Below are 25,074 nucleotides of genomic sequence, written 5' to 3' on the forward strand. Positions count from 1 at the left end.
TTTGGTTGCATCTCCAAGGAGTTCTTTCAAGAGTTCAAACTGACCTTTGGCCAGGATCCCAGCCACACTGCCCGATCCCAGAATCTCAGGATGCTCACACAGGGTCAGTGAACTGTTTTCGACTTTGCTGTTGAGTTTAGGACATTTGCTGCTGCGTCTGGGTGGAACTCTCCCGCTCTGAAGAGCACCCTTTTTCACGCGCTCAACGACTCCTTGAAGGATAAATTAGCTCCCTTGGATGAACCTGAAACCCTAGATGAACTGATATCTTTGGCTATCTGCCTTGATAATTGCCTGAGGGAGCAAAGCCAACGACGGGTTGTGCATGGGACTAACCATTCTTCTCCCAGCTCCCCCCTGTCCAAGATACAGGTCCACAACTCTGGGTCCAGAACCAATGCAGGGCGGTCGGCACCTGTCTTGGTTTTAACGGCGACACTCTTGCCCTCACTGCACTCATTGACTCTGGTTGCGAGCAGAATCTGATTGATCACTCTCTGGTCCAGCAGTCCAACATTGAAACCATACCCCAGTCCACACCATTGAACATTTCTGCCCTTCGCGGTAGAGCCTTACCTCAGATCACCCACAAAACAAAGCCCTAAGTATTGATAAATTTCGGAAACCACCAAGAACAACTATCCTTCTACGTCATCCCCACGTCGCCCTCACCCATTGTCACTGGCTTCAACTGGCTCCAGCACCAAAAACCGCACCTCAACATGTCTGAGTCAAATCATGGTCATCTGACTGCCTATCCTGTTGCCTGCAGAGTGCCATCCCCCTCAAGTCTGCCTCCCACTGATCAAAAGAGACTGACCCGGTTGACTTGTCGCTTGTACCAGAAGAATATGAGTTCAACCAAGTCTTCAGCAAAGATAAGTCTCTCTTCCTCCTCACCGCCCCTATGATTGCGCAATAAACCTCCTCCCTGGGGCACCACTACCTTCCAGTCGGCTCTATAATATTTCCCATCTGGAAAGGGAGACCCTTGAGAGGTACATCCATGAAACACTCGCTGCAGGTATTATCCAGCATTCATTATCTCCCCAGGGGGCAGGGTTTTTCTTTGTTGGTAAGGACGGCTCGCTCCGGCCTTGTACCGACTACATAGGACTGAATCAGATCACCATCAAGAAAAAGTATCCCTTACTCCTCCTGTCATCAGCCTTCAATCTCACTCAAGATGTGACTGTTTTTTCCAAGCTCGACCTCCACAACGCCTACTATCTTGTTCGGATCCGCCACGGAGACGAATGGAAGCCTGCCTTTAAGACCCCCTTTGGGCACTTTGAATACCTGGTCATGCCCTTCGGCCTTTGCAATGCAACAGCCGTGTTTCAAGCCCTGAATATCTATGTACTCCGTGACTTTGTGAACATTTTTGTGTTTGTCTATCTGGATGTAATTCTCTCTGGGACCACCGTCAGTAAGTACGAATGGTCCTCCAGCAACTGCCCATTCCACAAACACAAAAACAACCTCAGAGGGCCTCAGGGTTTGCTTCTACCGCTGTTTCATATGGAATTACAGGCAAATAGCTTCTCCACTGACTGCCCTTACCTCCACCAAGACCACCTTCTCGTGGACTTCTGAAGCCAACTCAGCCTTCCTAGAACTGAAGCAGAGGTTCTCCCAGACACCCGTCCTCATCCTGCCCTATCCCCACAAACAATTTGTGCTATAGGTTGACACCTCTGAAATAGGGGTCAGTGCAGTCCTTTCCCAACACTTGGACTTTGATGGAAAGCTTCAACCTTGTGCCTTTTACTCCTGCAGGTTATCTCAGGCCGAGAGGAACTATGAAGTTGGGAATCAGGTACTTCTTGCCATCAACCTTGCTTTGGAGGAGTGGAGACATTGGTTGGTGGGAACTGAGTATTTGGTGGTGATCTGGACTGATCTCAAAAACCCCTGGTTCCTGTCACCCCGGACCAGCTCCTAGTTCCTGAGACCCCAATGAAAATTCCCCAGGAGACAACCCTGCCCTTACAAAGCGCTCCATCCACCTTCCTTATCAAACCCCTTAAGACACCTTACCTCCTGAGTGTCCTTGCGTTTGGGTCAGGCACACCTTCTATAAACATGACAGCCAGATGAGCATAAAATATAGGCACAATCCAACATTATCTTCAGGTTCTCATTTATTTAAGTATATTCGATCATTTTTAATATTTTCTATATTTTTCTATATTTAATATCTGATTCTTGTCGATCGTCTTGTCCCGGGAACTGGATGTGAATTTCTTCACTTCTTCACCCCTCATCTGAGAGGCTTCAGTTCTAATGGCCAATGGGGAGTTTCTGAATATAACTGCCAGGTTTTTGGGTGGGTCTAGATCATGGATCATGGACAAATTATCTTGATATTCATTAACAGGGTACATATTTACTTGATTTGCCACCTTTTTGCTGTATCTTATCCTCCTCTGAAAACACTTTTTCTCAAAGTTGTTAAGCTACCTGTGGGTCACCCAATGAAACCAGAAAATTGTAAAATGATCTTGATGTCATAAAAAGTGAGACATGAAATAGCTACCATCTTAAAACTATTAATGACAGCAGAAAGCATCGATTGATAGTCGACTGAGGGATGTTTTAAAACTGAGGTAGACATGCCCCATGCCCCGTGGCAAGGGGAAACGTGTTAGTGAAACATTCTTTCCTGGGAGTGCAATACAAGATTGGAAATTTAAAACTCCACGCAAAACAGCATCAACTATTCATAAACACTATGGATATGCCTAAATCTGTGTCACACTGTGGGAGACTAGCCCAGCAGCTTGACACTCACACAGCAACAGCAGAATATGACTGCATATGTTGTATTTTCCACCCAAAGACACTGCAGAGACTCTACCACCCGCTGTCCTTGTGATGATCATCACAATGTGCACCAGATGTTCAGATCCATTAACTTCTCTCTGAACCTAAATAATACCTCCTGCCTAGTGTTAATGTAGAATACTGCTGCACTTTTTATTTTTATTTTTACAAAGCTGGGCTTTGAGACACTCGAGCTTATTCATATCCATGGTTGCTATGGCATGTTTGCATGAAACATATCTGGAATGATCCATACTGATCTCACATTTAATCTATATTGCTGTAACTAGGCAGCACAGTGGTGCAGTAATTAGTACTCTCCCTTCACAGCTAAATATTCCCATTTCCAACCAGGTGACAGATGGAGGCCTTTCTTTGTGGAGTTGGCATGGTTTATCCTCATGACTGCATTAGTTATCTCTGGGTCTTCTAGCTGCTTCCCACAGATCTCTATATGTGGCCCTGTGGTCTTGTGTCACCTGAGATTTTCCCCTCCCATAACCCCATGTGAGGATAGTCTTTATAGATAATAAATGAATCAACTTAGCAATTCGACTAGCCAAAAGTAATGCTAAGACCAACGCCTCTCTTCATGGGGAGTTACAGACAGAAATGATGTAAAACAATAGTGCAATATTGCCATCTTGGGCAATGAGTGACTGCTTGTGTTCTAGGGTAGTAGTTGGGAAGAGTGTTGAAAAAACAACTGAAAACAAAAAAAATATTGTAAATGTAGGAACATTATTAGCCTTTTAACATGTTTCATATTGATTGTGCACTTTAGAAAACAAGGTCATGTGTTTGAGATAGTAGAGTAAAATCTCATCACCATTGTTACTCACTCCTTCAGCCAAGGGAACATTTTACAATCCTTGAATCATGGTCAATGTACCACATTGAAGGTTATTATGACTGAAGGTAATGGGAAAAAAAAAATCAAACATTTGCTGAGTTTCAAATCCTTGCGGAAAACGTTCAAGTGCGTGAGAGAGCTTGTTCACAATTATATAGAAATAACAGTCCATGTGTTGCCTCCTGTGAATCAGAAGTGGAGTAGTTAGCCTGGGCCGACCCAAGCATTAACACCTTCATCTACTGGTTGACCTCTCCTCTTCACTGCTCCTGATCCACGCTGCCCCTAGCCCAAAATTCCATTAGCCCTTTGAGAAAGGCTTTGCTGCCTCCCATGACGAGAGCAGATTTTCCTCAATAGCCTTCATGGTTGGTGTGTTTCTGAAGATGCCAGAGCAATACTTTCCATTGGCAAGCCATTGGTCCTCACAGACTTCACCCATCTCCTTGTGTATCTCACTAAGCTCCACCTTTGGTTTTTCAATACTGTTTTCCTGTTTAAAATCAATAGAGTGGGTATATGTGTTTTTCTGTATATGTGTACTAAGAGATTGTGGTAATTGCCGTGAGCTGTTTACCTGTTGACAACTTAAGTAAATTGAAGATCAATATTTTCTTGGTCACCATTTGCAGGAGGTCAGAAAACTAATAGCTCACGAGGCTCTGCATCAGATGAGTGTTCATGGCATGATGTAGAACTTTTTGTACACGCACAATGTTACATGTCCACCAGCAAGCCAATGAATCACCATGCTAGGCGATCCCGGTTATCATCTATTTAACTGTAATTTTTCCCAGATTGAATATTATGGCATGTTTGTCTTTGGCAAACTACACGACATTCTAAGTGATATCAACTGGCAGTCTTGAGTTTCATGAAACCTTTATTTAATCCTGGAGCAACAGAAGGTGGTCAGTCAATGTTCAGTCGATGTTTTCAAGTGGAGAAATATTGAAACGATGCAATGTATGTGCAGATTTTGTGCAACAAACTTCATTCAAATATATGAACTGAATATTACTGAGTCTTTATATATCTTTGAATTCAGTTAAAGTTGAACAGCATTTACATTTCCCAGAAAAGCCACTACCAGAGGGCTATTTAATTAAATGGGCCCAGACTACCAATTACACCAGACAATATGCCAGTTTGTTAAAAAGCAAACATATGATAGTTGGAAAAGAATATGTTTACATTAAAATCCATCATCAAACACCTAGACAATAAACATGTTATAGTATTGTAATTTAAAGTGTCACACTGTATGACAATTAACATCTGGGTGGAAGACACAGGACTTTGGTAAGTAAACTTTTCAGCTTCATAACAACAAAATTTTACTACCATTAATCAGTATTGCAAATTGAAATGGATGATTGAAGATGTCTTTCAAATGATTCCACAACTCTTATTCAACCTATATGGTGACACTGACTCCTAGGTTGGTGCTTCCTGAGTACTAGGATTCTATTTGATCTGTGATTTATTGCATAAAATTGCAACCTTTGAAATGTCCATACTGGGCAGTATAAACAGTGGTAGGTTATCTGCATTATCTGCAATAAATCAGGTGACGTATATGTCCATCCTTCTGGCTTATGTGCAATCATCTTTCAGCGTAATACCTTTCCAAACTGTTTTGAAACCTGCTTCATATTAAAAGCCAGAGCTGAAATTACGAACCAAGTCAACAGCTCTTAATTAAATGAGTGTAGAGGATGTCTCATCCTCATCTCCCACTCTAAAATTGTTTCAAAATTTCATTGGACTGCACAATCACCCCGCAGTGTCATGCTGTATGTATGGGATATAGAATCAGTAAAATGGCAGTTTGCATTAGAGAACATCTGGTCACAAAATAATTTATATTCTTTGCATTAAAAGACTATTTGCTGGAATGAAAAAGCCCCTCAAAACCACTAAATTCTCAACAGGGGAGAAAAAGGGGGAGTGCTGAGGTAATTTTTTCCCTTAATTTAACAGGGAATAACATGGTACATCTGCAGGGAGTCAACTCAGCCTTTGAGGATCATCAACGCTGATGTGACCTTTTTCAACGCATGAGAGAATCACTGCTCTGATGATTTGGTGGAAAAACAGGTGGCGCTCAGCATATTGCTTGCTCAACTGTGTGTGTTACATTTCAGGACTGCTCCTCCTTGGAGCAAACACCATTTCTTGAAAACAAAGTTTTCAGAAATGGAACAGAAGACTAAGAGGACAATGAAAAATCTAAACAGATGGATTATCTCTAAATAACTTTAGCATTTTCTTAACTTCCTAAGGAGCATGTAGAGTCCACTCTTGCAAATCACCAAATGAAATAGTTAGCTAAAGTAAATCAAACAATTTTGTTCAAACTGTCGTTTCTGCACATATCATGATATGAACATTACACAATGGGTATTCAATAAAGCAAATGCAGTACTTCAGAATTTAGGCAAGGCAAATGTGTTTTCAATGTTTCTTCCTGCACACTGCATGTTAAAGTATTTTGTCAAGACACAGTTAAAAGCCTAAAACTAGAGACTGAAGGATGATGTTAGATGTTGTTAGTGGCTATACCCCACAGGTAGGATGTGAGTTAGAAGAGAAGGATAAATTCTGGACTGAGTTAAATGAAGTGATGCAGAGTATCCCCAGAGGTGTGAGAGCGGTAATTGGTGCAGACTTCAGTGGACGTTTTGTTACAGGCAACAGAGATGATGAAGATGCAATAGGCAGGTATGGTATCCAGTATAAGAATACAGAGGGACAGATGGTGGTAGACTTTGCAAAAAGGATGGAATAGCCGTACTGAATTATTCTTGTAGAGGCAGGAATAGTGTGTAGGATGTATCTGGTAGCAAGAAGGAAGAAATGGAAAAAGGAAGACCAGTGAGCAAACCGGTGGAAGCTCAAAAAAGAAGAGTATTGTAACAGTGAGGTTACATGGAGCAGAGATAGATGTGGAGGATTTTAAGTATCTAGGGTCAATTGTCCAGATCAATAGAGAGTGTGGAAAAGAGGTGAAGAAACCTGTATAAGCAGGTTGGAACCGGTGGAGAAGGTTGTCAGGTGTAATGTGGGATGGAGGAGTGTCGCCAAGAGTGAAATCGGGGTATAAAGGATTGTGATGGGACTAGCGATGCCGTGCGGTTGTGAGAGGTTATCTTTGGGAGTGACAGGGTGTGTGGGATCAGGAATGGGTCCATCAGGAAGATAATATATGCTGGATGTTTTAGAGGTGGAACTACAAGGGCCAGACGGAAATGTTTTGGACATTTACAAAGGATAGATGCCGAGGGGATCATTTGGGGCATACTGAGGTTGCAGTGGCCAGACAGGAGGCCGAGTGGAAGATGATGGACGAGATTTATGGTTGTGGTGAAAGAGGAAATGGAATTGGCTGGTTGGTTGGTTGGTGTGTGTGCTGGAGACAAGGATGTGAAAGGATGGGGTGTATGAGTCTCTGTTGCTAACCCTGAGAGGAACAGCCTAAACATGATAGCGAGCTAGATAGCTAGATAGCTAGATAGCTAGATAGATAGATAGATAGATAGATAGATAGATAGATAGATAGATGGGGAAGAAAATCAATGAAATTGTTTAAATCCTCTATCTGTTTTGACTTCCAATTCATCGGTCCTCAGACTACACTTAGTGTAGTCCATTTGGCACTGACCCTTCATATAATTACAGTCTGCATCATTAAGAGAAAGCACTTTACACAGAGGACTTTGACGTAGTATAATGTAATTGCTAATTTAATTTAATTGTCACTATACACACAGTTAGTTGATTACAGCTGGACCATTTACATGATAAGCTCCACAAGACTAAAACATCCGCTATAAAAAGCATAAAAGCTATTGACAGCAGTAAATAGGTTTCCATCTATTACACATTGTCATTAACACAACAGGATTGAATCTTATTGAGAATTGTGATGGGCATTTGCATTCTTGTAAAGTTTCATGGCAGCACTGACGTGCGAACATTACACTTTATGGAAAATCTGGATAAATTTTGAACAGCAATAATGGGACATAATAACAATCAATGGGGCCAAAATCAGAATTTGCAGATGGTTTACTCAGCTTTTAACATACTGAATATTGCAAAGACAATTTTTGCAGCTGATTAACATTTATGATACTGAATGAGAACATTCCAGTTCACGGCAACCAACAGCTTATCTGAACACTGGATGGTTACACATTTTAAAGACTTTGATATGGTAACTATTATGGTCCTTTGGCGGAGCTATATTCATTCATGGCTCATTCACAATTTCAACACCGACAGGAGGCATCTCAGAAGTACTTTTTAAACTGTGAGATATTTAATATAGATTAGTGCATCACAAATCCTTCTATTTCAAGCACTGCCAAAGAACATTCTGCCAGTTGGAGATATATTTTGCTCTGTTACGCCCACCGTTTGAATTCTGCTCTTGGTGTCCCTTGGGGAGAATCTGGTTCGCTGGAAGGGGCAAAAGGATGAACCAAATATACAAGATAATATAATATGATAATGGTAAACATTAGAAAGGGCCAAATATTGAATATACCAATTGGTGAAAAGTTCCAGTAATAAAAATACAATAAATAAAATGAAAATACAGTGAACCCTCCCTCACTACTTCACGGTTTGGCTTTCACGCCCCAGCTACTTTGCGGATTTGATTTTTTTTTCATGAAGAAGAAGAAAAAAGAAATGTAAAAAATACTGAAAAATTAAATTAAAATTCATTTTATAAAATAAAAAAAATACAACATCTCCTTTGCAAAACAAAGATGCCCAGCAAACTCTCGCGCCTGCCATTGTACCCACACGAGATCCCGGAATAACATTGGTTAAGTTGAGCCATACTTGGCATGCTATTGGCTGATTGAGAATGTTGCAAGACCCCACGCTCTACGATGTCTCCTAAACGTCCAGCATCTACTCAAAGTCTGGTAGAGACCCCAAGTGTAGCAGGAAGATGATGATTATTGCTAAAAAGATGAAATTTCTAAATATGTTAAAGGAATGCAGAAGTTTTGCTGAAGTTGGCCGCCATTAGAGCATCAACAAATCTACAATTCATTCTACTACTAAAGCATATTCATCATCATTCGAATTTCGGTGCAGCAAAACATTTTCAATGGTGAGTGCCCTATAAATGATTTGTTAAAAATATAAGATTTGATTTCTTTCCATAAATAATTTCTATTTACTTAACATTTAAAATGATTTTCAATTTACTCATTTAGTGTACATTTTGTCTTGTATTTCAATGTTTATTGTACATTGCAATTATCCAAAAGTGTATAGTGTTCTGTTTAGGTGTGTGTAAAGTCAATGGTGGGTTGATAACAGTTTGCGGTAGGTTCGTAAAGGGTTGAGTGAGGTTCATTGAGGATCAATTTATCTGTAAATACCACCAAATTATCACATCTCAACTCCGCAAGAAATTTACTTTTTGCTGCGGGTCTTGGAAAGTGTCTCCTATGAAAATTGAGGGTCCACTGTATACTTCTAGCCATGGTGAAGCCCTGTAGGTTACACAATAATTAGTGTAAATAAGCCATTTTGATATGATATTTTTTTTAAAGCAGAAATAAATATCTCTAGCTTTCCCAGTAATCACCAAATGCATTTTTACAAAAGTAAAATATCAAAAAAAGAGCGTCTGACGCTCTGCACAGGGTGCACAAAAATTGTATGAAAAAACCCTTGTCTACTTGTCTTAAGAAAATAAGCATTATCTTTTGAATATCCTGGAAATTCTGACCAACTTCCCAGAACTGACAGTCTCTGCCTTTCACTCTTGCAAGCGGAGACTTTACATTTATTTTACTGTATTTTTCCAATGTGATGTTGTGTTAAAAAGGGTTTAAATTCAACACGGGGAAGAGAAAAGTGAATTTTTGGGGGAATTGGTTGTTTTACCCAAGAGGTTAATTTCTAATTCACATATATCGATAAATAATTTTGTTGGTGGCAAATTAAGATGTGTTACAAAGTGTCCGTATATTTGTTTGCTTTCATGAATAGCAACTGTATCTATAGATACTGTATGTCTTGGTGATTGAAGAGACTGAAGTCTTCTTTTAATTATTCCTGGAATAAAATATATACATATATATTTATATGTATATATTTCATGTATATATATATATATATGTATATATTTCATTGGATAGAAAACAATTAAATGCTATCATCTGAGAGCAGAGTCCTCTTCTTCTGCAGGGATGACAAAGCCTTACTCTGAATAAGTACACTGTGGTGAAACACCCTTCGTTTTGCCATTTAAAATTTGGGATACACGTGCATGGAAATCCAAATATTGTCTTTTTTTCTCCCTTACCTTATTCCTTTTTGGTATTTTTGAGAGTAATTCTGAATCATGTTTGCCTATTGTCTTGAAAATGGAACTAGATGTTTGAGTGTTTACAACAGTCCATTCGCCTCAAACAATGCAACATTCAGACAACAGTTACACAGACGTGATTCCACTAAGTTGCTCTTTTGTTCCAACGAACAACACCGTCATTAGCATAACAACCTAGTTGGTACACTTAGTGTGTACAAATCAAGTCTTCCACTTACACGGTAAGCCACCATAAACAAGACCCGCCCAAAAACCTGCTAGCTATATTCGAAAACACCCCGTAGGTCATTAGAACTGAAGAAGCCCATTGGATGAGGGTTGAAACATCTTCAAGTGAAGAAATTCAAGTCCAGTTGGCATTACGAGAAGATTTTGACAAGAATTCACCATGACCTGGATGACTGAGAACCTCCAAAGACATTTTCCTTTACTAGTTAGTTGTCAGGAAAGGATGTATAAGCATCTCCTAAATTATCGATACATGATTGTTTGAAAAAGTGACATTATAAATTTGGTTATACATTTTTCATTTTGCATGAAGATCAGTTCCATGAGATTACATTTTCCATGGGCCTGTCAGCATGATAATATGTCATGTTGTCAATGATATTTTTACTCTCAAATTTTAGATACATTTTTTCAAAGACTATTGTGTTCACTTGAGAGAAAGAGATGAGTATGGCTGGTTACGTCTTTAGAATTACATTATTTCATATGATTGAAATGCAGTGCAACCTTCTATTTCTATACTTCAGGGAGCCTTTTTCCAGATAGCTGGTGTTCCAGGTCTCATCATTTAAAATTAATGTCAGCAAATGCTTATTTTGAGTGTCAAAACAAAGACACTGCATGTTCCTTACTTGTGAGATGATGTAGAAGGAAACATTTGACAAATATCAATTGATTTAAAGCTACTGAATTAAATAATAACATAAACTGTGTTCTAATGCAAGGGTCTGAGTCCACGAGGTGATATTGGAACAGACATAAAGTCAAATTTTATCATTATTTAGAATTGGCTTTGGTATAATTGAAATTAAGTGTTTATTCACACCAACAGTGATTTCCTGATCTGAGAGCGCTGAATTTCGCACAGCATCAAGTCTTTTCAAAGCTGGTGTGTGAATGACAAGAATATCAACACAAAAAATACAGGGGTAACATGTAATGGACATCGATGTAGAAGGAGGTTCTTTATGTCTGCATTATGTGACTTAGTAATACATTATCTTTCCATTTTTCATTTGTAGAGCTGAATTAATTCCAATTTACTGACTCCTATCTGCATTGAGAAAACGCAGTCCAGACAAGTATCTGACATGGCTGAGCATGTTCTGTTGTTGACATAAATATACATGCATATTTAGAAAAGCTCGAGTAATTGAGATGATAAGAAACAACCAGAATCAGATCTAATCTATTAACTACTGGAGATATATTTATATTCTAAGCTGAGGAGTGATCTGCTAGAGAGAGCAGGTTTGCGGTTAAAGAAAAGCAGTCTGTCAAAACTGAGTGGTGTACTGATACAAAAGAATTTCCTTTGGAATTATAATAGTACTATTCTATTCTATGAAAATCCACCAATTAAGGCCTCCCATGGTATTCAGTAAAACACTTCAGAAAATGACTAAAACACTCAACTCAAGGTAAGAACTAGTGGCCTGTCTTTGGCAAAATGATATGAGTCTAATAGAAATGTGGCAATACTGAGGTCAGTATTTATTACGTTGTAACATTTGCTTTATATTTTCCTCACATCTTATGCGTTCTGATTGTAAAGTATGCGGTCCTGACAAGTCAGACACGATTTAATGATCCAAGTGGCCAAAGAACTCTAAAAAAACACATTAGAAAATGTTAAAACACCCATATCGATTTTCTATTATTGTGTAATGAACAAACATGGGTGCATCAAAATGTTGCCTTTCTTATCTGAAAAATGAGGTCATCAGTGAATTCATAGGCAAAGCTTTTAGGAATGTTGATTACCAGCGGGTTTCCCAAGAGTGTTTTGACTGGTTGTGATTTTGTCTCTCAAAGATCGAAAATGACTTATTTTGTGCACATTGGTGATTTTGTGTAATGGCACTTTTTGACCTCAGAGTCAATTACAGTGTCAAGTCATCCTAAACTAAAAACAAAACTGCTGCATTGTCTTTTGACTTCAAGTTATTTTGATTGTACTACTGGAGTTGATGATATCAAAAGTCCAGTCATATTTGCAAAAAGAGAGTATTTCATAGTCAAAGGATTTAAGCATCAAGCATTTTCTAATTTTCAAGGATGTTTAATCTTTTTTGTGATTCCACTCCACTTATAATGCAATGTTTCAATGTTCCAACTGAAAATGCAAAATTGGACATGACTATTGGAGTATATGTGTTTGCTGACACAGAACTAATTTCTTTCACCCATTACAAGACTTTAGTCATCTTTAGCTCTGCTCTGTTGGTTTCTCCTCTGAATGTTACTCAAGACCCCATTTCTTCCACTAGGTTAATGGAATCAGTGCCGTTCTAGCTTTCTCAACTTTCTTTATCTCAACTTTTTTTGTGATGATGAGTGGCGTTTCAAAGCATTGGGAGCTCCCTCCATTGACAGGCTGGGTATTAGCTACTCCATCTGCTCCGTATCTTCATTTTATGTGTCCTTTTTTTTTGCCTTACGCCTTTTCTCATCCATAAAATGGAGGATACTGAAGAAGGATAGATATAGGGAGAAGCTCTTTTAAGTCTGCCTGTCAAAAGCTAATTCCATCTACTTGCTGCCCTTCGTCTTTGATATAACTGCGGATTTGCTGGTGCAGCCAAATCAGCACGTGCCAGTGTTCTTCAAACACTTTCAACCTTGTATGATCATTTCAAGCATTCGGACAAAGTCTGAGGCATCTGACAGAGGCAATGACGCGAAAAGATTAACTGATGCTTAGATGATGAGTAATGAGTAATAATGAGTAGGTATGAGTAGGACCAGCCAATCTGAGCTCGTTAAAAGTTCCTGTATTTCCCGGTGGAGATAACGTCCACAGAGGGAGCTTCTGCTGCTACTCCATATAATTTAATTGTCCTGCACGGCAGATGGATGAAAGAAATGCATTCCATCTGAAATCATCTTAATTACCTTGTCAAAAATGCACTCAAATTGAGGTGGGAGTATCTGAAGTCACTCTTGAAAGAGATTTTAATGAAGTTTAGGATTTATTTCAATAATAGACAAGCCGAAAAAGGTCTGTCTAATTACTCATCCATCAAGTGCTGAATGCCAAAACAGAACCCTCAGAGGTATGCCAGTGCTATATAGAAGTCATGACATTTATCAAAAGGCCTTTCAGACTAAGGCATGGGCTCCATATTATTGTTAAACGGCTAGTGGCCAGTGCTTTCCCGTCTCAAGCACTGGTTCACCGCAAATTGCAGATACAGCCTCTATTGGCTGAACCTAAAGTAACAGGATAACATAAATCTCAAATAACATATTCATTGAGCACAAACATGCATAATTGTGAGTCATGTTCATGTTTTGTAATGTCAGCTGATTGGGTGTAAACCCAACAGTAAATTCCACCAAAACATACTGCTTATGTAGAGCTGCACCATAAGTTGGCATTAAGTCATCTAGAGTAATTCCAATGAAATTATCCCTGTTCTGATGCTTGTTCACAAAAATGCTCTAACTGAATCCATCCCTGTATGTTGTACTTCCCTGTGGTGCATGCGAACTGGGAATACTGTAATGAACCACGGTGTAAGTAAACCTTAGTCCATGAAACTGTAACAGATTGATCTGGACCACTAAATAATGCAGGCAATGAAAAAGACAAATGTCAGATCAATGTCCAATGCTATAGCAGACCGTATTGATAGAGTGCAGAGTGTTCCTCCCGTATTGTAGATCAACTGTGTTGCAAAGGATTAGTCAACACATCTTCACACAGAAGGCTGAACAGAGTGCAGTCAGAATTATGACCATTTGACCTCCAGCCATCCAAATCATTTTGTCTTCTTTCCATCCAGTGATAATATCAGCAAAAAGCCATTAAACTGTGCCTTTATTCTAAAACTCTTCAGACCACAGTCAAAATGTTACCTGACTTAAGTACTGCAGTATCAGATCATGGAAAATCCCAATTTAAGTTTTATAACCAGGATGTGAATATATGATGAGCTGTACTATATACCGCTTCATTGCTCATTATCTTTTTTTTATTTCTATTTTTCGATTAAGTGTAAGGGCAGAATTCCTTCATGGCCCAAGATTTGACCTCATCTTTAGGAGGACTCGGTTTTTTGGAAAAAACTCACATATGGTCAGTGCTCACTGTCATTTGCTGCTTGATCGGCATGAGCATGCTGGTGATTTTTTGAAGCTGCCAGTGTGGGTTGGTGTCCACAGATGGCTGGGGCTTATTGCCATCTCGTAACGGCACTCTTGTCCTTCTCAAGGTGACTGCTTTCACTGTGGTTTCCAAGAGGAGCTCACTTCAATCACCATCTTTGCTGATTACGTGCTAAATCTAAAGAAAGTCTAGTTAATGCTTTTATTATCATCTATAGCTCAATGTAAAACGAGGAAAAAAAAATTAAAGAAAGGAAAAAAGGAGGGGATAGTCATACCTGAAACTAGGCCAACTGCTTTGTGTTTTGGCAGTTATCAAAACGATAATGGAAAATCGCAAAACACACACATACCCACGCTCACCAAAAAACACAAAACAATGACAAAAAAAAAACACAAAAAAACACATCACCCCCACCAACCACCAAAAAAATCCCAATCTAGCTATTTCACAGCAGTTGTGTTTTAGGGGAAAAAACAAAACAAAACAAAAAAAAAACAAAACATACTGTATTTCCATTACCCTGCTGTAGTTAAGAGATCACTTTATTCTAGACATTTACAACCGCTGGCAGTTTCAACCAAACCAAGGTTAGAGGCCAGAGGACAGTGATGCCGTCTATGGGCTTTCAAGTAAGGAGTTCAGGCTGAGGTTTTAACTGCCCAATATAAGACAAAGTAACCTATTAAAGATACATTAATTAATTAAATAAAATTCCAATTACCATTTTATTTTTGACTGTCAAGTTCTAATAGTTACCATTACACCTACTTTTAGCTCTTTTGTAGATTACTCTATGTTGGGGAGCAGTTTGTGACCCGAATGTCTTGTAATAAAACCAGCCACCTATGAAGACTCATGCAAACTTATAACCTGACCTTTATGGAACATTTGGTCAGAACCAAGAATATCTGCATAGACTGGCTCTTTTAAAGCAAGATTTTTTGATGCATGTACTAAATAAAAAAATAAAAGCGAAAATCAAATTCACGTTCACCATATCTATCAAGCTTTTTTGCAATCATTTCTTCTCCTTCTCACATCCTTGTGTTAAAGATGCAAAAAGGAACTATAAATGGGGAATAAGCCATTTGCAGGCAGAAATTCTGAAATAACGTTATTTGCCAACAAGACATAGTCATCATCAATTCTAGAAAAAAACAGTTCCCAGGTGATCCATTAGCATCTACAAATCTAGATGACATGTGGGTGGGTATGCATATGTATATATATATTTATAATTCATCAGTATTTACCTGATGAATGACTTGAAGCCCTGAACGAAATCACATATAGAGCCAGAGCTGTAATAACTAGCATACAAGCTCTGTAATTGATCCTGATGATAATAATAACCTTTTGCCTCACCATTCAACAACTGAACATTTTTCTTGTCCCTAAGAAGGAATGGGTCCCTTGACTGCATTTGGTGAATTTATTTCATTGTGCCTTTCTTGGGCACATTTGGTCTATACATCAAATGCCATTTGTCCGCAGTCTATAATGTAAATGGGAGCGGATCTGTCATTCTAAGAATCTGGTTCTTTCTTTTCTCATAATACAAATCCAGGCACGCTGATTCAATTAATTATTCATTCAGTTACTTTTCAAATTTTGCCTTGAAGCATATAATTATGGAGTTTCACTAACATATTGTTGAAGGGACATTCATTTGTCTAAAACAATCTTGTGTAATTTATTTTTGCACAGCAGTTAATCTTTTGAAACTGGTCAACATTTATTTTTATCATCATGACAAATTATGAAGCCCTTTCTACTTGAATTTTCACAAAGTGCAAATGTGTCCTCCTTCTTCAATAATGCAAATAAGGCATAACAACCTGTATTTGGTGAAACAAATAAATGCTCTCTACTTAAATGATGCAATGATGTCTTTGTAGATCAAAAGTGATTTGTGAAAGAACTTGTAGAGAGAGTGTGATGTAAGATACATCTTACTAAAAGACAATTTAAAGCCTGAATGCTTAGTTCACTGCACTGTTTGACTGCTAACGGCCAGTCCCTCAGTCTTTTAAGGGATGCCTCATAAAAAAAAGTTTTTCAGAAGCTGCACATCTGATGCAGAGGGGACCGATGAAATGTAAATATGTCCCACTTCTGTCCAACTGGTGGTTCCACAAGACTTTAATTATTGCCATTCTGCTCAGTATAGGTAGATAATGACCAGATGCCTCAAGACCCAATGCAGGTGGGTACAAAAACAATATTTCAAAGAAAAATAAATACATCTTCAGTCCATTACTTTCAAAAAAGGATTTTCTGAGTTCAGTAAATGTCATTGGAAGACGCTGGCCAAGTCATGAAATCACACTTCTATTTTTTGAATATGGAAGTGAGAGTTGTGAAATTGTTATTAAAATGAATCACCTTTCCTTGGATGGTTTCCTGATGACAAAGTCAGTTTAGCGGCATATTGTTCGGGCTAAACCGGCATAGATTAAAATTAGACGCTGTCTTGGCAGAAAAGGTTGCCGTCTAGCTTCTCCAGAGGCCAATAGTAAAAATAGATGAATTGGGGTACAGAAGACAAAGGTATGTTTTTACTGAAAATCCATAGTGGATGTTATTGATCATCAAAACCCTATAGATGTCTGTGTGTGTGTGTGTGTGTGTGTGTGTGTGTGTGTGTGTGCGTCTGTGTGTGTGTGTGCAAATGTGGAATAGCATTTAGATACAGAAAAAGGTATGCAGGCATACTCACAATCGTTATCCATTCGACTACCTCACATTACTGCTCCTGAACATACCAGAAGAATACAAAACTTCTGTCCTTCAACCTTTTTATCTCCCATGTCTTATTATTCTTTCACTATTTATATGTTCTTTGAATCTCCTGTATTGAGGTTGGATGCATCAGTGGAAAATCCACTGAAAATTTGACTTCATCAAATGTATTCAGTTTAATAATTAAGAAGTACCTTGCGACATGGGAAAACACAAAAATGAAAATCTTCAAGGCCGAATATGATTTAGCTTTTCTTCACAACATGATGCTGGAAGAATCTGTTTCATGTCCACTGCCATATTTTGTGTTTTCCAACTTCACAGAATTTTTTTTTCATCTGTAATTCATTTCCCCTCAAAGTGGTATAACTGCCTTCTTTTCCTTTTGAAACATTGATCGACATAGTTCCATCTGCTGCCCTGCACATCTTTGTCTGTGGTCAACTTCCAATGCCTCAGATGATTAAGGCTCTTTCACTAGGTGCAAGATTCAAAAGTTACAACTCGTTAATCATAGATAAATACAAACCCTGTGTTTCATCATTTCTGTGTTTTCAGATAGGCTGGGCTCACAGTCAGAGAACTGTCCTTATAATTGTTGTTTTTGTCAATCAAGTCTCTCTGGAGTGGCAAACTCCTCAGCTGGCACCGAAATGAGCTGCCGGAGCCACCATAGCCTTCGGGGAATAACTGCTGTCCACTCTGCAAACCCATCTCCATTTCATTAACAGCTGTACAAAATGAATAGTTGCTGCAGGTTGATGACTGCAGACCGATTCACGCTTGTACATGTTCTGAAAATCTAATTTCTGTGGCATGTGGTTCATTTCCACATGAAGAGATCAAACAAGGGGGGAGCTAATTGCATTTATGATGCACTGTGTTCACAGATGCACTTTCCCAATCACATCATAAATCAAAAGGAGCGTGATAAATATTCTTATTGAAAAAAAAAGTGTGTATGGGCCATGAGAAAGCCATAAGAAAAAAAAGCTAATTGTTGCACAGTATCTCAAACTGTATTCAGTGGATCAGGCTGATTCCCCCCGCAGCCCTTATCTAACTATATTGCATGGTTTGTTAGGTGCATATAAACAAATCAGAATGAAAAAAAAAACATAGTGTGACCTTGTGGGGATGCTGGTGTAGATGCCACACAATACATTATACTGAATTATTTCTCAATGATAATTACAAACCAATGATGGGATAAAGACCCAAGGAGCCATTTAATTGCATCATCAGTTGTATCATAAACATCCTATTGATGTCTGTTAGAGTTACTCCTTGTAGAATAACAAGCTGTTCTGAAATGGTCATCAGCAACTATAAACGTCTCTGACTTCAGTAAAGCACCAAAGCAAAGTAAACCAAAATCCATTCTCCTGCCTTCATTCAAGAGGCTTTTCAAAGGCGGCTGACACTTGAGAGGTGTCGTTCATGCCACCTTAAGATTTTGAAATGGATAGGGGACGATATTAAATGAAGGAGTGGGATCCTTCAAGCATTTCTCAGTCCAATAAGCCAAGGAGTGCATTTAGATTCAGAATGGTTCCACTTGGCTGGAGAGAAACATTTTCTGAATTTAAACGCTAACCAATTCTTCACCAAGCCTTTCGCTCACATGAAGCGTTAAATTCAACTCAAAGCAGCAGCAAAAGAGATTTACATTTTCCGTATACAGGCTTTGGGTTGGCTGAAGATTTGCATAAAGGAGATTTTATTCCCTCCTGCACTTCCATTTAAGAAATTCTAGCTTCGCTAAGTTTAATCATGGCTTCTGTTGACGCCCCTGGGTTTTTATATCTTAAGCCACATCCCCAGGCCTGGAAACACAAGAAAACTTCATCATAAGCTGTTGGAAATTCTGAATAGAGATTTTACATTCTGACCAGGACTGTTCATCTGAATACTCCCTCCTCAAATATTGGATTTGTAATAATGGTTTTTTGTGTGGCCTCCCTTGTCTACAAAAGCACGGGAAACCCTCAGTCTTTTAAGGGATGCCTCATAAAAAAAAAAAGTTTCCTCGCAGCACTTCCTCGAGCACTTCCCTCTTCTTCTTTCACACAGTGACTTTTGAGGCTTTTGATGGGAAAAAAAAATCCCTCTTCAGAGGTATATCAAAATGTGCCTCCCGAAGAGAGAAGATGCTTCTTAAAACCATGATTTGTAATAATTTATGATCTTTACCCGCATTCCAAGCTCGATGTTCTCGCCTCCATAGACCTCCATACCAGGATCCAGCAGACCAATTTCGCCAAAGTATTCACGATCTACCACAAAGGAGCAGCCAATCATAGCCGGAGTTCTGGGTGAGCAAACACAGGCAGCGTCAATTAAATGTTATTATTCACACTCACAAAGAATGCAAAAATATTCACATAATCAAGACGGAAGGCATCCCCGATTCTGTATTGTTTCAACTTGGAAAAGTAGATTAAGAATTAGCTGCAGTACTTTCAGTTAAACGTTACAGTGATTTCTTATAATTAATTAGTTGAATGTATCAACTGAATATAAATGAGTATATTTTTGCCAAGGGGAATCATAATTTGAATATGTGGAGCATCTTCAACCAAATGAAATGTGATTTGGAGTTAGCAAAGATTTATGCATATGTTGTAAATGCTTGTTTAGTGATTTGTGTTCTGCTGGAGAAAAAAAGGCCAGTTTGAATTTTCCCGAAACCCGATTTAATGCGCTTTACCAACCCCAGACAAAATACTGCTTTTTACTTGTTACATTTTGGATTATCTTCATCAGCTAGCCGTTTATCGGATCTGTTTAATGAGTGGCAAAGAGCAGGTAGTGCATTGTAAGTGCAGAATTATTATTGGCTGAAAAGAAAATCCACACATTCTGTTCTGCAGGAGATAGCAGAGGACAGAAAGAGGAAAACAAGATGTCGGGAATTAATTCAATAAGGAAAAAATACAAAAAGGAACCTTATTGGATAATTCCCTGCTGTACTTCACTGCTTCCATATTTAGTGTTTGGAGCAAAACCAGTATTTGGTTCAAATTATATGTCTGATGGACACAAACACTGTACTCCCTTCTCATGTATACGTGTGTAAGCCTACACACTTTCCAATCTCATCATGATCAGCATGTTGAGTAAAGGTTATTGAGTCTCATAAAAGCATGCAGTTATCCACCATTGCACACCAGAAACTGTAGAAGTCTATCTGTCCCCCAGGGATGCTTTTTTAGTACTATGATCTACCAGGTCTTAAGTGCTCTGGGAACCACAAAAAAAAACATGTCATTCATACAGCGTCGTGCAGTGTTTTTTTTCTCTTTATTCTTTCTTTTTTACAGTGACCATTTGAATAGTGTTATTTTGCTTTCTTTGATGTCCAGGATAAGTTCATTTTATAACATCTCAAATTGACACGACACACTCACAAACATGGTTACATTCACACATAAACATACCTGCACAAATCATGGTAGCAGAACATAATGTAAATTTGAGGCCACATGAAGATTCATTGAAGTTGTATTTAACAAGTTCACTGAACCAGATGCTATTAAACACAGAGAAAGGTGCCTAAAGGGCTGGGCTCCAAATATAACCTGTCTGACTACCCCCACTGAGTGCCTCAATAAAACTCTTTCATCTGTTGTTCAGGAACATTTGTGCAAAATGGATGCAAAGGTGAACAATTGATTTTCTACAGAAGCTTACCAATCACTGTTATCTTATTTACAAAAACAATAGAAGTGGCCACCAATCAAGCATAACATATCTATTTGTTTAACCCAAACAATTATAAAATATAAATATAATATATTATAAATATAATATATATCATTGCTTTTGCTCAGACCTCCATGGCTATTCTGCCAGCTCAGGACAGAGAGACATAGACAGGTAGGCAGGCGGATGCAGACACAGACAGACATCCTCTTTTTATGTAATTTATCTTCAATTTTTTTTTATTTCTGAGTGATTATATTTTGTGAAGCCAATGACAAATTTTCAATTTTGTCAACAACAAAGTTCCTCTCAGTCAAAGCACAAGGAACGTTTTTGAATTAATTTAAAACGTGGCTAAATCAAGCTGTTTTAACAGTTCAATAAAATGTTCACTGTGCAACGCACACATCTCACAAGGATTGTCATAAGTCCTTTACTTAACTTATAGGTGTGTCTTTCTATAGAATACGGCATTCAGAAGGTTAGCAGTCATTCACCCTCAACAGCTGAATTAATACCTGAGCATTAGTATTAACGTGACAAAATCTTTACATTTCCCAGTTGAAGGAAGGGTTTCCAAAAAGCTCAGTTATGTACAAATCATCCACTGATTCTTTCTTCTGCAAAAATAGGCTACACAAACATTTGCTCAAGACACAGATTCTGTGTACATTTTCCAGCTGGTGTCAGTTCTGAGTGATCAGATGATCATAAAAGAAGATAAATAGTGATTCCCTCATGCTTTCCACAATGATGCCAGAGTTTTAGCGAGCATGATTAAACAGCGGTCCCTCTATTATTTTTGGATTCTTGTGCATGAATTAATCGATTTTGATGGTGTGGGATAAGTGAAGAATAGATGTTGGATTTCTTTATTTCCAAAACCATGACAGCATTTAATCAGGTATTGCTAAGTTGAGAAAAATCTTGAAAATTTTGGCAGTGTGAATATTACACTGAATATTTGCTGGTAATCATTATTAGTGGATTACATTTTCAAAGTGCTGACTTTATGGCAATTTGTGATATATTTTGTTAGTTAGACTAACAGAAAATCTTTCTTTGGGATTTTAAGTTAAAATTAAGAATGCTGTAGTTAGAAATTGTTTCCTGTTCAAGATTAATTAAGATAAAAAACACTTTTACAGCAATGTTACTCAAGGAAAAATGGCCCATGAGTTTTGCCTTTACTCCCTGACATTTATTTGTCCTGACTTTTGTTCTTGGAACGGACAGAAGGACACTCACAGTGAGCTGGGATTTGTTCAAGTTGTCTGCTCAGAAGAAGGCATTTCTGCCTTGTCTCTGTCACCAAGTGCTTGCTCATGGGGGAATGTTTGATTTCTGTAAATAACTCTGAACAGTGTGGTCCAGACCTGCCCCACATGTTACGTGTCATGTGAAAACTATGTAGTGGTTTAGTGCTATATAAATCAAATAGGACATATCATTAAACCATTGTGTTAAGATATATAGTGTTGACAGGATGCATTTATTGTCATTACTTCTACTGACTGTGCAGATAAAAAGACAGGCAGCATGCTGTCAGCCCTGCTTTCATCTCAACCTTTCTGCTCTCTTGACAAGTGACCTACCTTCTCTTTTTGTGCAGTGCAAACTTTGTGCAACCCTCAAGAATAACAATATGATATCTGGCAGCTCAAACACTGTTTCATTGTTTAATTCATTCTCATCGCCTTAAGTCGGACATGCATGAGTCTACGACCCCTGGTTGAATCAGTTTGTGATTTGTTGCATATGTTTCAACAAGGATGTCTAATCCAGTAAAAAAAAAAAAAATGCACGACTTTATCAGGTCTTTTTAGCTTTTTACCCACATGGATGCAAAAATATTTAACAATGGCACTAAATAAGGAAAGGAATCAAATGGGTCCTTGTGTGTATATATATACACAATATATATACACATATATATAAATACGTTGTATTTTTGAGGATTGATTTTGATATTGTACAACTACAGTGCTCTTGGTCGATCCAAAATGTTAACAAACCCTCAAACCTGAACATTTAAGTTTCAAAAGTTACGTTTTGGCTTTCTTAAGAGAATATCTATATGTACAAGCCTTCCATTCACGGAGTGGGTTTCTTGATCTGGTGAGAATCAACTTTTTGTGCAGCTGCAACCACAGTCTCCCAGACATTTTTCAGAGAGGTGTACCGTTTACCTTCACTGTAAATTTCCTGCTTAAGAAGGGCCCGAAATTTAAAATAGTGTTCAAGTCAGGTGAAGAAGGGGGCCATGTCATTAGTTTTTCATCTTTAAGGCCTTTACTGGCCAACCATGCAGTGGAGTACTTTGATACATGTGTTGGAGTGTTGTTTTGCATAGAAATCAAAGTCTTCTTGAAACCACTGCTTGAAGAAAGTGTCTTCTAAAAATTGGCAGTAAAAAGGTCTGAGAGTTGATTTGTGTCAATTTTCAACCCGAAAAGGTCCATCTTGCTCATCTTTAATAATACCTGCCCATAGTAGTACCCCACTTCCACCTTGCTGGCATCTGTGTCGAGTGGAGTTCTATGTCTGTTACTGATCCAACTATAGGCCCATCCATCTGCTCTGTCAAGAGTCACTCTCATCTCATCAGTCCAGAAAACCTTTGAAAAATCTGTCTTCAGATATTTCTTGGCTCATTCTTGATGTTTCAGCTTATGTGTCTTGTTCAGAGGTGGTCGGGTTTCAGCCTCTTTTCTTGGCCATGTTTGGACATGTACACTCTTACTTTTTGACACTCCAGGTAGGTTGCAGTTGTGGAATATGGCAGCACGAGAGGATAATGGGCTCTTGGTAGCTTCAGGTTTGATTCTTCTCAAATCTTTGGCAGTTAATTTGCATCCATTCTTCATGATTAACCATACTGCTTTAATATTATTTAAAATTATAGTGAAGTCTCCATCACCCATTATTATTTTCCAGACCGCCTACTGTACTTTTATTCAGACTCAACATTATTCCGCAAAATAATTTCACATCACTTTTTATGAGAATTTGAAAATATAGAGTTAGGTAACCTTTGCATAGAAAATCACTCAGTATATAACTGCTTGCAATACATCTTCCTTGATATTAGAGCGAGCCTTTCTGTGAATGTGTACACATTAATAGTTAAAATTCTCTCAGTCCAACTCCTTCAAGGATGATATGAAAAAAAAATTCTGTGATTTAGATATCAAAGTCACTACCAAGGAATTTAGTGCTAAATAAGTCATTTTGACAATAAAATAACCCTCCAATGAACATCCATTGTCATGTGCTGCTTTATTCCTCTGTGGATTTGTAATTGTTGTACACGTTTAAAAGGATATTGATAGTGCCGTGTTTAATTTAATTTCAATTTATCGAGTATCTCTTCATTTCAGTTGCCTTTGTCGAGAAATACTGCTATTTTCTACATTTTTTTTCTTTTAGCATGATCAAACAGTGAAGGTGTATATATTTCCAGTATATCTTCATTCGGAACAGTTCATCCTCAAAAACTTTTTACAATCCTCTATTTCTTTCAAAATATTATTCATTATCTTTAATGACACAAACTGCCTCTATATCAATTTTATTTAATGGAGGAATAAAAATCACTGATCACCAGTATGGTGAATTCTATGTTGCTATGCAAGTAGAGCTTTGCTATCCCAGTGCTGTGCAGATTTTCCGGCAATTTGTCTCGGTGAAGGTATTCAGAAAGACGCCTTTCTTTTATAAATAACTCTATTGCTCTTTATTACTGATAATATCAGCAGTCCTATAATTTGGTTGGGCCCTTACATCTTGTGTCAAAGTGATTTGAAAAGGTTCCTCGCCACACGGTGCCATTTCCACTAATTTCCTCCCCTCTCGTCATCTCTATTTCTGTGGTTATCTAAGAAAAGGTCAAACCTCCAAAAAATGATTGCTACCATTGATACTAAAGATTGTGGCTTTTTTTTTATTTTTACCTCCTTGTAGCCATTAACTCTCTTTGTTGTTGAATATCCAGAAAAGGCCTTGGAGTCTGAGCTTTGAATGGCAACGCTGCTTCTGTTATTGATAGGCAGAATCCTCTGGGAAACAAGTGGGTGAACGATTTCCAATAGAAATCCACCCAACTGCCAAGCTTTAGTTGACCCTTAAGGGGTCTTGCTATTTGAAGAAAACTGTCAATTCAGAAACACCAGCTCGCTCTGCAATGTTTCACAATCCTGTATGTCTCAAAGCAGTTTATTTATAATCAGGTCAAGGCACGCAATA

General features: G+C 38.3%; 1 protein-coding gene across 2 annotated transcripts in view; it reads right to left on the bottom strand.

Annotated features, from left to right (window-relative positions):
- The window catches only part of galnt9 (polypeptide N-acetylgalactosaminyltransferase 9), a 100,239-nt gene that overhangs the window by 19,124 nt on the left and 56,041 nt on the right, over positions 1-25,074 (bottom strand). For both annotated transcript variants that reach the window (XM_086169671.1, XM_086169673.1), the window contains exon 6: positions 19,318-19,435. In XM_086169671.1, the coding sequence (XP_086025797.1) occupies positions 19,318-19,435 (118 nt within the window). The remainder of the gene's footprint in view (positions 1-19,317; positions 19,436-25,074) is intronic.

Source organism: Fistularia commersonii, chromosome 22, assembly GCF_037954325.1.
Source record: "Fistularia commersonii isolate RoL2024-O1a breed Wild chromosome 22, RoL_Fcom_v1.0, whole genome shotgun sequence".
NCBI lineage: Eukaryota > Metazoa > Chordata > Actinopteri > Syngnathiformes > Fistulariidae > Fistularia > Fistularia commersonii.